The following is a 14,264-nucleotide window of genomic DNA, read 5'->3' as shown; positions in this document are numbered from 1 at the left end:
TCCTTATGTAAGATTGGTTCGCAAAGCATTTCACGCGGAAATGTTGGGTTAGAGCATCTTAGAACAACTAGATTTTTCGTATGAAATTTTTTCTATTGCCTGTAGTTACTGAGATATTGATATGGGAATGTGTCTTTAAAAATTCGAAAAAACTTAGTATTTAGTCAATATTTTATTTCATATGTCATTATAGTAAATCACACACATCAATTTGTTGGATATAGAACCTAATCTGCTAAACAACAAAGCTCCGACGCTCGAGCGTCGCTGCTGCGTATCTCTCCGCCATGTGTCTGCAGTGAGGGGTTTTGAGTTGCGCCAGTTTCGACGCGCGCATAATCACCCGGCATTCGAACAAAAACCGGCGAGACAGTAATTTTTTAGCAGAATTTTCGTCTCGTTGGTGTTGTGTGCTACGTGCTTCAGTGTTATGGCTTCAGACGAGACCATGAGTGACGGAGAACAATTTTTCGAAGGAGTTGAGAAACTCCTCGAAATTTGGTTTACCACCTCAGATGGCAATGATAAAATCTCAGATTTACGCAAAATTCCCAGGTTAGTAGGATACCTAGTCGCTTCAAATTCCTTCGACTGCTGGCATGCTCTTTTCCCTGCCGATTGATACTGTTTATAAGATAATATTAGATATACAGGGTGTCCCACCGGGAACGTACATTAGACATTTTGCAGAACCTTGAATAGCAAAGTTACGAAAATTTAGTGGTTTGGTAAGAATTTTGGGGCGACCTCGTCTAAAATACTTTCAATGACGTCACACTTGCGATTGAGCCGGAAGTCGATATTTGTTTGCTTATTTTAAATGGAACACCCTATATATTGTTGCATTTTTGGATTCTACGTTCAATTTTAATACAAATTTATTAATACGTTGGCTTTCTTAGAATTAATAGTTTTCAAGATATGTGCAATTGAATGTTGAAAGTGCTGCATGTAGATGTCTGCAGAGTCGCAAATTGTTAACGTAAGATTTTTAGAATTATTTTTTGCCACAATACTGCAGGTGTATATTTTAGTATGCTGCCAAACTTAGCTTAATAATTTCTATCTACCAAAATGGAGCCAACTTGGACATCAAAAAATAGTCAAAACTTAAAAATTTTAAATAAAACCCTACTATTATTTAGATGTATTATGAAACTTCCTGAAAAAAGAACCCATGTTCACATTTAATTACCTATAATAAAGTTACATTGTTTCTGAGCAATTTCGTTTTAGAAATTGTTGCAAAGATAGTACACCTCTAATTCCAAGCTATAAAGCGAATATAATAAACTAATGTTTTCATTTATTTATTTATTCGTTAAATTACTGATAATATTTTAGGTGAGGTCTCCCCAAGGCTTTTAAAAAACCACTAAATTTTCGTTACTTTCCTATTCATAGTTCTCCCAAGACGTCTAATAACGGTTCCCAGGGGGACACCCTGCATCATAAAAACAAATAATAGCTATTATGGTCATACACGTCTATAAGAGCGATATCACTAAAGCATTTTACACATTCTGGAAATCTTAATCAAAATTGTAGAGCTCTGTATTAATAAAGAACTGGAACGGATTCTTCTTAAAAACACCGACATCTTGTATCTCACGAATTTCGCGGTGATAGTTGATGCCATCATGGCAGCTATCACAAAAAGTGTCATGATATAGATAACACGTCAGTCAAGACGTTGTTTACATAGTTAAACGATACTTATTGCGCTCAATGTTACTGTTACAGACTCGATTATACAAAGTTAACCACGTGTGAGTTCTCTTCTTTCTGTTCTAGATGTATTTTAGTAAATTTTCTGTCCTAAAACCGTCAAGTAAATATTTCTTTTCTAGATGCAAATTAGAATCTTTGCTGAAGATAGTTAGATGTGAGATCATCAGCTCTGTGACAAACGAACATGTTGACGCCTATGTTTTGAGGTAAGTCACATATACATATAGTGTATCACAGTAACTGTTCATACATCGGTGACACAACCATCACACATATACTTTTAACGTGATTATTTAGTGTGAAAACTCAACAAAAAATGGCAAGCTCAACGAAATTTTCCTTAACATCACTATGCTACCGCCAAAATACATTATACATACAGGTATTCTGTATCGTTAGAAAAACGTGGGTATTAAATCTGTAAAAAGTGGAGCTATGGCATAGACCAGTAATTGATTTTCAATAGTCATAATAGACTATTGAAAAACATTGGCACGGCTTAACTTTAACTCTGCTTATTATTGCTTATACTATGTTAATTTTGCACATAATTTGCAAAACTACGTTAAACATCAATTATTTTTATTTTAGAACTAATTAATTATTGGTAACGTGTAATGCGTCCGGCTTATACAGGGTGGTAGATTTCGATTGTTTGTATAGAAAATCTCGGTAACTGCACGAGGAAAATGAAAACCGATGGAGCACTCTGGACTTTGAACACAAGTTTGCTGGCGTTACTTACACAATTTTTTTGTTAAACAGAGGACCAAAAAGCGCATTATGCGCAGGCAAAGCGCTATATCTATTGTGAAAAAGTTGTTTCTGGAAATAAAGTAATTTCGGTCTATACTATTGGGTTATGTCCTCAAAGTCATTACGGGCCCTTCGCATATCCCCCCAGGGAAAAGTCTAATAGAATAAAATTAGGCGAACGTGACGGTCATTCTAGCGATCATCTCCTCCCTATCTATCAATTTGGAACATTTAAGTAGAGGAATTTAAGGATAAAATTTTGATGTTGCAGAATGTAATTTTATGATCTAAAATTGACGCATTTTGGTATTTTTCTCATATATGTCGAAATATGCAATTGTTGGATTTATTCCGTTTAGTTGTTCCACACTGTATGTATTGGCTACTACTAATACTAAAAAAGTGGCCTAATAATGCAACAATTACCTTTATGGAATAAATCGATATGATATCGATAAAATAATCGAAAACAGAGGACGATATTTCAAAAACTTTTTAAGAGGTCTGCGGCCAGTTGAACTCAATTGGAGGTGTAGATCCCATATTTTGATAAAATAATTCAAATCTTAGAATCTATGTAAACATATTTTAGGTAATGTGTACATACTTGCACATAATGACGGAAATCCATTCATCAAAATATTATGATAACCCTGGACTTTTTGCTATTTCGTTAAATTGCCCGACAAAAAGATCTATTTTTAAAGATTTGGGCAAAGCTGTCTGTGTAGTCAACTTGGGATGGGTTTTTACCGATTCTGCTGCGGCTATTGCAGCTTTCCACCATTCATCGAGATAAATCTAAGTTCTTGATATATTTAAAATACTAAAACCTTCATTGCGAACTTAAACATTAATACATATATCTATATACAATAATGAAGGTTGATTTTTTAGTTTTCTTCCAAGGGACCTTTTTCACAAGTCTCACTCACTCGTCCATTCCATTTCCTGATGCAATAAACTTCAATTCAAATAACCAGCTGTGTCAAATTTAAACTCATCCTCTTGTAAGATGAGTTTAAGTAAGCTATTTTTAAGCTCCGTCGTTTTACATAATCAACTGACCCTGGCCATGAGACGGACAAAGTTAAGTGAGGCTGCTGGAGAAGTTAAGCAGGCGAATAAATTGCATTCAATGACATAATCTGACAAAACTGTTATTTATAGTTAAAGTCTATTAGCCCCAACATCTTGGGGGTCACATAATCACAAACATTTGTAGCGAGTTGTTGAAACGGTTCCTTTAAGTTGGTGATACCAGCATTGACCTGGTGGAAGGATAATCTGAATCTGCATAATTTCACAATGTGTCTTTAATAGGAGCTTTTATAGTAGGTTAGCGTGTCTCTTGTAGCTCTCTTCAATTTTTTCATCGGGCATAAATCATACGAGTGTTTAGGTGAATATGGTTGATTCCCCTATGCAGCTACATGCATGATGCATTTATCAGTTTTGGATTTCATGGAAAGCCAGAATTAATTTTAAACAGGGTCAAAGTTGCTTAGTCGATAATCATTATCATCATATGTTGGATTCTAGAATCTTCTACGTCTTTATTGCAGAAACTATACATATAGGTGCCCGGCTTTTCTGGAAATTGTTCATTTATACTAATATTAATCATGTGATATGTTGATAATTTGTCACTTTGACGTGGATGGCAGTTACTTACGACTTCCGGTTTTACCGGATATGTCCCCAACCTCACTATTTTAACTTAAGGATTCATTTTTTTTGACATATTCGCAAAGAACATAAAACTTAAATAAAAAATAGCGGCAAAAGGCGCTTTTTTGAAAATGTATAAATGGCGCAAGATTTTTCGTTGTTTGACTCTTTGATCAAAATACAATAACACCAGTTTTTCATCGACATTTAATATTCTCTTTTACGAGATAAGACGTTAATCTTATCTGTATAATGATAAGTTCTCAAATAGGGGGCATCAAAAACTGTTAGTACATCATTTAATTTGAATTTATAAATTGGCGTAAAGCGGTCGTATAGCCGAAGTAGGAACATGGTGACATGGTTTCCATGGATTTATTAGGTGTCACACTCATACACAAGTTCAATTTAAGCTTCTGGGTTTCCCCGGAAGTGGGTAATCATCGGAATACCCATTGTCATGCTTCCGTGATTTGGGAGCTTCGATTTACCGCACGAATAATAACCGTAAACCACCCCAACTTTTAAGTGTATACACCAGAGTATGGATAGTTCATAATAATGGGAAAAGCAACGCAGAAAATGGCAAAATTTGTTAATAATATGTTGGTGTAGAATGAAAATATTTTGGCAGGCGCCGAAGCACTGTGGGTCGACGTACCTCTGGCACCAAGTCAATATTTTTCAAAGTTTTCAATTGCATGTTTCACGACAGACTAATTTCCCTACGTATGGAGTCTAGCCACATAACTCACCTATAGGCTCGTGATAAACTTATAATGTTACATGTCACGTGCAGTCAGGCATCCTCGAGGGCCTCCTCCCATAAAAACTCCAATGTATATCAGCCCCGCAGGAAAAAAAGCTAAATAAAACAAATCAACCTGAATCTAGGTCAGTTTATTGCGATGCAGGGCCTTTCTGTCAAGCGCCTAGTTTTCACGAATATCTTGACTATTGATTTTCCTGCCCTGCAAACGTCGGTTCTGATACAGGGTGGTTTAGTTTCAGTCGGGATTATTAAATCTTATACTGGCGCAAATAATGATGGAATAATGGATAGGATTGGCTATGACGACATTGTACCGAGTGTCTCGATGAGATTTGTGGGTTTCCTGAGGTTCCTCTAAATTTGCCATTTTACGGCAACGTTCGGCGATTTTATATGCATCAATATAGGGCACCTAATCACCTTAATAATTGTGGTCCAAAATGAATGCCGGTACTATTTTGACCAATATTTATGTTGATATTTCTGTTGATGTAAACTCGATATGGCAATACTTGAGCCCGACCCAGGAAATATGTATATCTCCATATCACGCAATATGGAGCAACATGAAGCTGTATTGCCGAAATCATCGGGCATATGGCTAGATATTGTTGCGTTAATTGCCTGACATCGTCGGGCAATGATGCGTGTTGGGAAATGAATTGTTCTAAAGATGGCCCGTGCAACAGAACCTTTAGAATTTGTAGGAAATATAAAAAATACATGGGACCTAGTCTTGACTTCAAATAGAAAATTATTGGTGCAGTCTGCATTCCTCTATGATTTGTCGTTATCTCGCTACGAGCACCTCAAAGCTTAGCATTCGATTAAACCCTTACAGTACCCCTACTACTTTCTTGGAGCATTTTTTTGAGTAGAATCCATTTAGGTGGAAGTTGTCAGTTATTCTCTTCCAGGTTCTATGGAAGTCTTGCCGCAACACATTTTCTTAATATCAACAAAACCACCTTTGGGACGGAGTCAACTCGACGGCTTCTCGAAGAATCGAAGAATAAATTTTAATAAGTGTTAATTTGTTTACTATATCTAAATAATCATGCAGGGTGCTTCAAAAAGGTGGTGCAGACTTGAGGAGGTTATAGAGACCTTTGCGGTAGAAAATTTTTGCAAATAAACCCCTAGTCGAAGTAAGCCGTTTTGGCTCTGGAGCAATTTTTATCCAAAAATGTAATGCTGTTTGCGTTGACCTTAAAACATCATCGATATTTAAGTTACTTTTATTAAAGACGTTTACTAAAACGTTCTCATGGAGATACACGATAGAATGTGGTTCCACCATGACGGGGAACCTGCACATTTTGCTGGCCGTGTGCAATACCACCTAAACCTACAATTTCCTGGGCAATGGATCGGAAGAAGAGAACCTATCAATTGATCAGCACGAAGTTTCTATTTAACCTCATTGGATTTTTTCTTTGAGGATTACATGAAGTCTATGAAACCCCTACAGCCACCCGCGAGGAACTCTTAGGGGGAGTGATGGCAGCCTGTCTTTTCGTGCAGCAAGGTTCGCACATGTCGCAAAAGGTGCGAGATTCCCTGATTCGAAGTGTAGTATTTTTAATATCGGTTGAAAACCTCGCCTACAGAAGAGATGATCAAAAATGTCGATATCGGTAAGAAAACGTACAAAAAACTTCTTCAGAGTATCTTTTGCAAAGGCACGAGTCATAAACCCAACGATCGCAACGATAGAGTGACCTTCAAACATTCAAATAACTTTGCACCCTTTTTTGCGAGCGTACGGCTCATCGGTGTAGCCGTGGAAACGATACGAGAAACGAAATAATATACAGGGTGTACAGTATTTTCAATATCAGTGAACCTATCGAAAGAATGATCAAAATGATCACTCCGCTAAGCTTCCTCTACTATCTGGTGATGAGGCCTTGTAACATTTCGGGTACCTAAGCCAGCGGACCAAAATGAATGTTGCCTCGGTCTGTGTTGTGAAACGATGAATATTCGAGATGCGCCATCACTCCGCAGGGCGACCGGTATTTCTAGATGTAAACAAAGTAAAACCAGTGGCACCGACGAAGGGCGTTTAAAGTTGAATTTTTGTTGCCCATTTGTGGCGTCACACAGTTAAATTAAGTCACTCATAGTCTTTTATATACAAATAGAAGACCTGAATATATCAGTTAGGTGTGGCTTTTTGGAGGTCCTTTCAAGATCATTTGGAAAATAAAGTAAATGTGAATCCTGCAGAAGCTATGGTGTTTTTAAAATCAGACTTACATGCGCTCAGCTACGCGAAAATTGGATCACCGAACACTTACTACCAAACATCCCCCCTAACTCAGTCATTGTAATGGACAACGCTCCTTATCATTTCCGGCTACTAGTTAAGACCCCTAATAATACAAAGGAACAGGACGTAATCAACTTTATGTGGGACAAAAATGTACATATTCCAGAAAAAACGAATTATTGGACATAATGAAGTCTTTAAATTTCAAAAAGGAGTATACGGACATACAATTTTGCGGTTGCTGCCCTATTATTGCATTTTTAACCCCATCGAAGTAATTTGGGGGACAACGCAGTGTGGAAAAGCTGTGTAGCTCATGTTATACAAAAAGAAAAGGAGTATCACGTGTCACTTCCTGTTGCCTCAATGATTATTCACTCGAGTGTCGATGGCGACTCCAATGATGATGAAATCTGTATTTGAATGTAATAAAAAAATATTGTTTTTGTTACGCCTATGTCCCGAATTCCTTTAACATATGCCGGCAAGAGGTTTTTTCAAAGTTTCAACTGACAATAAAATACTATACTATTAAATTTACATACTACATACTAAATTACTATACTATATATACATACTATATATACTAAATTTATGTAGCAACAATCTATATAATCTAAATCCGGGAGATATGTTTAAAAATGGGTTGACAGTTCTAGGTCAGGGACAATTTATTTATCTAATTTGCGGTTATCTTTCATTTTATAATTTGAATGTGGTTAGATGACCTCTGCTACAATAAAGCATGTGATGAATTAATTATCAAGACTTAATAGATAACAGATCCACATGTATTACTCACGCGATGTTATTGGTTTCGAGCCAGAAGCTTTGACCACGTGTTGGAGATTAGAAGTAGATAGGTACCAAGGACCTGCAGCAGGTCTTTGGGTCTCATGGTAAATTGCAGCCTCCCATTACTTGAGAAGGGACTTTCATCTCACGGTTTTATTTAAAAACTATTTTTAATAAATTGGATAGTTTATCGTACTGTAACTTCCTTTTGCCAAAATCGTACTTGTTCGTCTTGAAGTAGCAAAATAGTTTTTTTACCTACCAAGTGCGGGTAATTATTTTTTATCGAACATCGGTTGTAGTTGAACGAACGATAAGCTGCGTAAATTGAATTAATTTTATTTACCACTGTAACAGTTTTACGTGCGATAAAAATTATAGTGTAACATTTATTAGTAAAATGTGTGCGGTAAAACGACTTTACCTCACGCCCGTAGGAGGGAGCTGTTGAACTATTTTTGATAATCTTTTGCCTCATAGATAATTTCAAGAAATCACTAGGAAAGCTTTACTGTTTGAACGTTTTTATTAATCAAATTTGAATGTCTGTCTTTTCTTTGTAGCCATAGCAGTTATTGGTCAATAGCTGTGGTGATTAATGTAAACAATAACTGATAAGGCTCTGACCTTTAGACTTGGTGTAAATACATTTAAACATAAAATATTTGCCGAGATAGTGGAATTTTGTTAAATGAGTAGTTTTATCATTATGGGCCAAAGACGACCTCAGGACGTCATTTATCTATTTTTTGGAGGCTTCTGCAATTGTGCTTTGTAATTAAAAACCATTATTTTATATCCCATTTTATATAAAAATAATACAGGATAGGAAAAGACTATGGAAGAGTGGTTCCCAAGAATAGTTAAAAATTCAACTACGTTCCAGATAAAGTTCACTTCTTTATGAAGCTTTTTATTTTCTTGTGCAAATGATGCATAGCTATCCTTAATACTCAGATTTGAGCCAGAAATATGACTTGATCGATTCCTATTCTATATAAAAGTCATATCGGTCAATCTCTAACGTCCCCATAATTTTTCCCTTTCAGTGAGAGTTCTATGTTTGTCTCCAAACGTCGATTTATCCTGAAAACGTGCGGTACTACCACCCCTTTGCTCTGCCTCGAGCCTCTGTTGCTACTTGCCGAGCAGTACGCTGCATTCACCGAAGTCGAAGATCTATTTTATTCTCGAAAGAATTACAAGAGGCCTGATTTACAAGTATCTCCCCATCAGCATTTTGATCAAGAGGTAAGATTCAACAAGGCGTTTGTGGTGGTGCGTGAAGTGTTATCCCAAGCGAAAAAATAATAAAAGTATAAACCATCCGCTCCAAACGTATAGAACAGATTTGCATTGCCATAAATTGCCGTATTTGATTATCCGTATCGAAAAACGTGACATCAATATCATACCATGAAAATTCCAAAGGTATTAGTTGCCGAACAATTTCTACGGTTATTTGAATTACTTAATGCTGGTTTTAATGGTAATTCATGGGTCAGATGACCGAAATTTTGAACTGGACTCTAAACCTCTTTTTCCCTCCAGGTTGCCCTTCTAGACACTCTCTTCCCAGACGGTGCCGCATACTGTCTGGGCGCGATAAACCGCGATTGTTGGTATTTATACACCTTGAATCCGGCGATTCACCGCGGTAGACAAAGACCTCTGCTCTCAACGACTGACGCTGATCAGACTCTGGAAATTCTGATGACAGATTTGGATCCCGAAATAATGTCCATTTTTACCAAAGAGGATTGTCTTAACGGTACTGAAGCTACGAAGGTGAGTTTATGGGGTTTTTCGGGGTTGTCAATTGCCGTAGAACTGGCTCTTCGATGCCACGATAGATGGCGATAGCTGCAACAATTAACTGACAGACGAAAGTTTAGGCACAAGTTAAAGATCTTCGTTCTTAACGCATTTCAAATGATTTTCTTATTTAACTCTTATAATAGGTAAACGTGGGTAAGTTCGTCGCTCATACGTTTAAAGAACCACGATTATGCTGTAACTATTTATTAATAGTTATGTATTTAGTGTTGGTCAGTGATATGTTCGTTAAACAATAGATAGATCAATACAAGCTGAGATTTGTCTATTTTTATCTTTGTGGTTTATTAGTAGAATTCAAATGAATGTTTAGTGATAATGGACTTTGCATAATAATAGGTTTAATTGTTTCGATTATTCATATCGTGCGACAATATAGAAGATATACAGGGTATTTCAACGCATATGAGGGATTCACAGAAAAATAATAGTTGTTGGTACTCCCTGTGCACTAAGTGAAACAAGAGGTAGTACAAAATAAATTCCGTGCCTATACTGGTTATGGTATTTTTTCAGAAATCCGGGATTGACAAAATTATCCCAAATATGACCATAGATGACTACCTATTTGAGCCTTGTGGCTATTCAATGAATGGGATATCTAAAAATGTAAGTATTCTGCTGTGCGAAAGGAAAGGGTGGTTTGGTATAAATTCATAACTCCTTGAACTCCTTAACCGCTGGTGCCTGTGGGCTATTTCTTAAGTAAATATCATGTAACGTAGTCATTGTAATGTATAAACTAAGTTCCGTGTTTCCCCGAAAATAGAACCCTTTTTTATAGTAATTTTTGTTGCAAAAGACGCGCTGGGGCTCGTTTGAGGGGGACATTTTATTTACTATACGTCACAATTAATATTTGTTCAAATTCTTCTGGAATATCGTCATAAATTTTATGGCGAATTTAATTATGATTTATTTTTTGGATAGGTCTTATTTTCGAGGAAACGCGGTGGAAAAGGAAACTTTAATTGATAGTGTTTCCTAAAATATAATATCTTTTTCATGCCTGCTTAGAGTTACAATGATGTTCTGGATGTAAGTACGGTATATAATGCATTAGGATGAGTGATAATTGTTGATAAAGGCAAAAGCGAGGCTCCCACCCAAGCGGAATTCATACAACACTCAATTCAGTGTAATTTCTTCAAGAATCTCGCTTTGGTGGTGCATCCTGTGCATTTTTTCAAGTATTATGAACGTTGTTTTGTCACCAGGGATATTACATGACAATTCACATAACCCCGGAACTAGAGTTCTCTTACGTTAGTTTCGAGACTAACGTTCCGGCAAGCAGCTACAAAGACGTCATTGGGAAAGTATTGGAAACTTTCCATCCGGGCAAGTTTACCGTCACAGTATTTACTAAGCAGGTACTTTTTCTGTTTCCGCGTTCATTGAAGAACCTCCCTTAACCGAGACCATTTCCAGCTCTCCCCCACCAAAGACACATCCAAAGAACTTCTTTGTCTCAACCAAATCAACAATAAATGGAACCGGCGCGACGTCCAGCAAATCAACTTCAAGAACTACGACCTGATCTATGCGTTCTACACCAAATTCCCCAGCTGAGGGTGTCGGGAACAGTTACGCCCTGGCGTAACTCACCCTTATTCATCCCATTCCCCCGTCCCTCCCAATGGCACATCAACCCCTAAAGCTTTCAAACGTTTGCACCGGTCTGTTTCCAGCATCTACGCGGAAATCGCGAAATTGGGCTCGAACGCAGCAGCAGATAAGTCGTTGCTCGGTTTTTATCAGGCGTGCGTGAAGAGCTTGCGCAAGAGAAGGTTTAAATTTCCCTCTTGTTCATGTTTGAAAGACGAAACCCCCAATATGCGACGCTTTCGCGAAACCTTTGGTCCCTTTTCATTCTTCTTCATATACTTCACCCTCTTTTCTCCAGTGTTCACCTTCACAGATTTCGAATCTCCCTTGGTCATGTTCTCTTGGTGGCGCAATAAGATATCGTGAGAATAAGCTCTGAAACCGCTAAGTAGAGTGGCATAGTGGCTCTGTTTTCCTTTAACCTATGAGGGTTAGGTAGACGTTCGGATGTATGGGTACGTATATGATGCTCAATTAATATGTCGTACTTTACACACACTATGTTTCTCTTTCGCTTAAGCGGGAATTTGAGCTTTCCTTTATTTTTTTTACTGTTTCCAACCTACCGACACCAGTAGGGTGTTTGTTAGTGTGTTGTGGCTGTCGCGAGTGGTTAGAATGGGATTGTCTTGACGAGAAACGCCTATTTCCTGACTAGGCAAAGAAGCTGTGGCAAATTTGCGCTACATCAAGTTTTTTTATCCGGTTGAGAAATATGCAAACGGTAGCTTTCCCGTCAAAACCGTCCATTTCTAACCACTCTTTATATATACATATAAAACTCATGTACCAAGTTTATGCAGGGTGGATCACGAGAAACGAGCGTTTTTTAACAAAGAAGAACTGTTGCAATTTTGGAAAAAACAGTTTTATTTTTATAGAAATATTCGTTAGACCGTGCCATTTTATATGCCTAATTGCGAAAAATAATATCTTACAAATAACGACCATTTTCTCGAATGCAACACTAAAGGCGCTCTCGAAAGTTTTCTGCAACGGTTCGCAACGTATGTCGGCTGATTTCTGCAACTGTTCCACGTATTGCTGTCTTTAGGTCCTCTAATGTGCGGCGTTTATGTTGGTATACCCGTAATTTTATATATCCCTCCAGAAAAAAATCACAGATGGAAAGATCGAGCAAGCGCGGCGGCCATGGGAAGTCTCCGAAGCGTGAAAGCAGCCATGGAAGCTTTTGCTGTATGGGTGGTCGCCCTATCCTGTCGAAACCATACCTCTACCCTGGTAATTACTGGCATAAATGGTATTAAATTCCTCGTTTATGAAGTTCGGGTAAGAAAAAATTCTCAAATAGGTTCACATAGCGATTAGAAGTAACAATCACTGTTCTCCCGTTTTCTTTTAAAAAAAATGGTTCGATAATTCTGCACCATCCGATACCGCACCAAACTTTAACCTTAGAGCTGTGTAGTGGCCTCTCACGTAATCCCCGAGGATTATCTGCTTCATCGCTCATTATGACATTCAAATTATCATCTTCGCATAGGGCAAGCATCACTTGACAAAAAGTTATTCCTTGCTAATAGTCTCTTTCACTTAGCTTCTGAACCACCATAATTTTATAGCGATGAAATATAAGGTCTTTGTGTAAAATTCGCTGCATCGTGGCATGACATATTTGCAATTCCCCAAAGTGTCGTCTAGAATACCGAGCGGGACTTTGGATCAAACACTTCTCTTATTTGATCCATATTTTCAGCCGTTCAGGCTGGATGGTTTTCTGTCTAATAATGAACCGAAATTTATATGTGTAATAGTAAAGTGGATAAATGTAATAGTGAGTACTAAATGACAATTCGAGGAGTGTTTAATTAACGTCACTTCCCTCACTTATTTACGCCTTACACAAGTTATGTGCTATACCTTCTAAAAACGTCCGTTTCGCGTGACTCATCCTGTGTGATATAACCCCGCAGTGTGAACTGCTAAGAAATGACTCTCAGTATATAAGTTTTGTAGGTATATGTAACGTCCTTCTCTGTAATATTAGGGGCCTTTAGGAAATCGACAAAGTGTTGTACAAAGCGATCGGTGCAAAGTGCTTACTTTCATCAACTTTCTTACCGACAGGGTTGGCAAAGGTCCATATCATTGTAATAAAGAGTACGTATAGATTTAGTTAAACATAGCTATTTTGGAGAAACTGTATACAGAAAGCGTCTATATTGTTCAAACAAGCTTAGTAGCCATAGGAAGATTTTAAAGTAGGAAATTTACAACTTTCGCACACGAGTTATAAATAAATTGTTGCCGGTTTTGCCGCTTTTATGACATTGTTTTAAAGTGATTGCGTGTGATACTATTTTTGGGCGAAATTTATAAAAAATTATCCTTACTCCTAGTAAAAGTGATCTAGCAAATGCCAAAATGTTATGAATGTGCCTTTGGCCGCTTCACAACAGTGACGGAAGCCAAGACACGTACCCATACACGACTTACATTGTGGCGTTTCCATGCAAATTCATTATCTAGATATTAACAGAATTCAGGATTTGGCCCTTAAACAGTTTTTAAGCTATAAGTATGGTTTTCCGTGGACTGTATGTTAACAAGTTCTGCTAATGTACACAAAACCGTTCATTAACGACCCCCATTAATGTGATTTTTCATTAATGCACGATTTCGCATGCATTAATTGGTTGCTGTGGCAGACTGCGTCGAACCTGGCCAGTCATAACACCTATTGTAGACACGTGATCGGGATCTGCCACTTATGAACGTGCAGATTTTCAACACATTGGTTTTCAAGCCCGGACTGAAGTGCAGATGTGCTTCGAGTAAGTTTAGTGACTTTTATATAAT

General features: G+C 37.5%; 1 protein-coding gene across 2 annotated transcripts; it reads left to right on the top strand.

The window, feature by feature from the left end:
- The first annotated feature begins 343 nt into the window (after window positions 1–343).
- On the top strand, window positions 344–13,835 carry SamDC (S-adenosylmethionine decarboxylase). 2 transcript variants are annotated; one of them, XM_066404863.1, is made up of 8 exons: window positions 344–555; window positions 1,851–1,937; window positions 9,050–9,251; window positions 9,552–9,788; window positions 10,353–10,445; window positions 10,854–10,874; window positions 11,054–11,209; window positions 11,268–13,835. In XM_066404863.1, the coding sequence occupies exons 1-8, from the start codon at window positions 431–433 to the stop codon at window positions 11,406–11,408; spliced, it is 1,062 nt and encodes a 353-aa protein (XP_066260960.1). In that variant the 5' UTR covers window positions 344–430; the 3' UTR covers window positions 11,409–13,835. The 2 variants fall into 2 exon arrangements, with proteins under 2 accessions (XP_066260960.1, XP_066260967.1); XM_066404870.1 differs by lacking the exon at window positions 10,854–10,874 and having other exon boundaries at window positions 346–555.
- Window positions 13,836–14,264: the final 429 nt, after the last annotated feature.

Source organism: Euwallacea similis, chromosome 2, assembly GCF_039881205.1.
Source record: "Euwallacea similis isolate ESF13 chromosome 2, ESF131.1, whole genome shotgun sequence".
In the NCBI taxonomy this organism is placed as follows: domain Eukaryota; kingdom Metazoa; phylum Arthropoda; class Insecta; order Coleoptera; family Curculionidae; genus Euwallacea; species Euwallacea similis.
The sequence above is the reverse complement of the archived record's forward strand: the minus strand, read 5'-3'. Positions and strand labels throughout refer to the sequence as shown.

What these genes read in the sequence shown, in the direction of transcription:
- SamDC (XM_066404863.1), top strand. Translation starts at nt 431, where the DNA reads ATGGCTTCAGACGAGACCATGAGTGACGGAGAACAATTTTTCGAAGGA. An exon ending in GATTTACGCAAAATTCCCAG is followed by an intron (nt 556 to 1,850) that starts GTTAGTAGGATA and finishes TTTCTTTTCTAG; the next exon opens with ATGCAAATTAGAATCTTTGC. An exon ending in TCACAGTATTTACTAAGCAG is followed by an intron (nt 11,210 to 11,267) that starts GTACTTTTTCTG and finishes GACCATTTCCAG; the next exon opens with CTCTCCCCCACCAAAGACAC.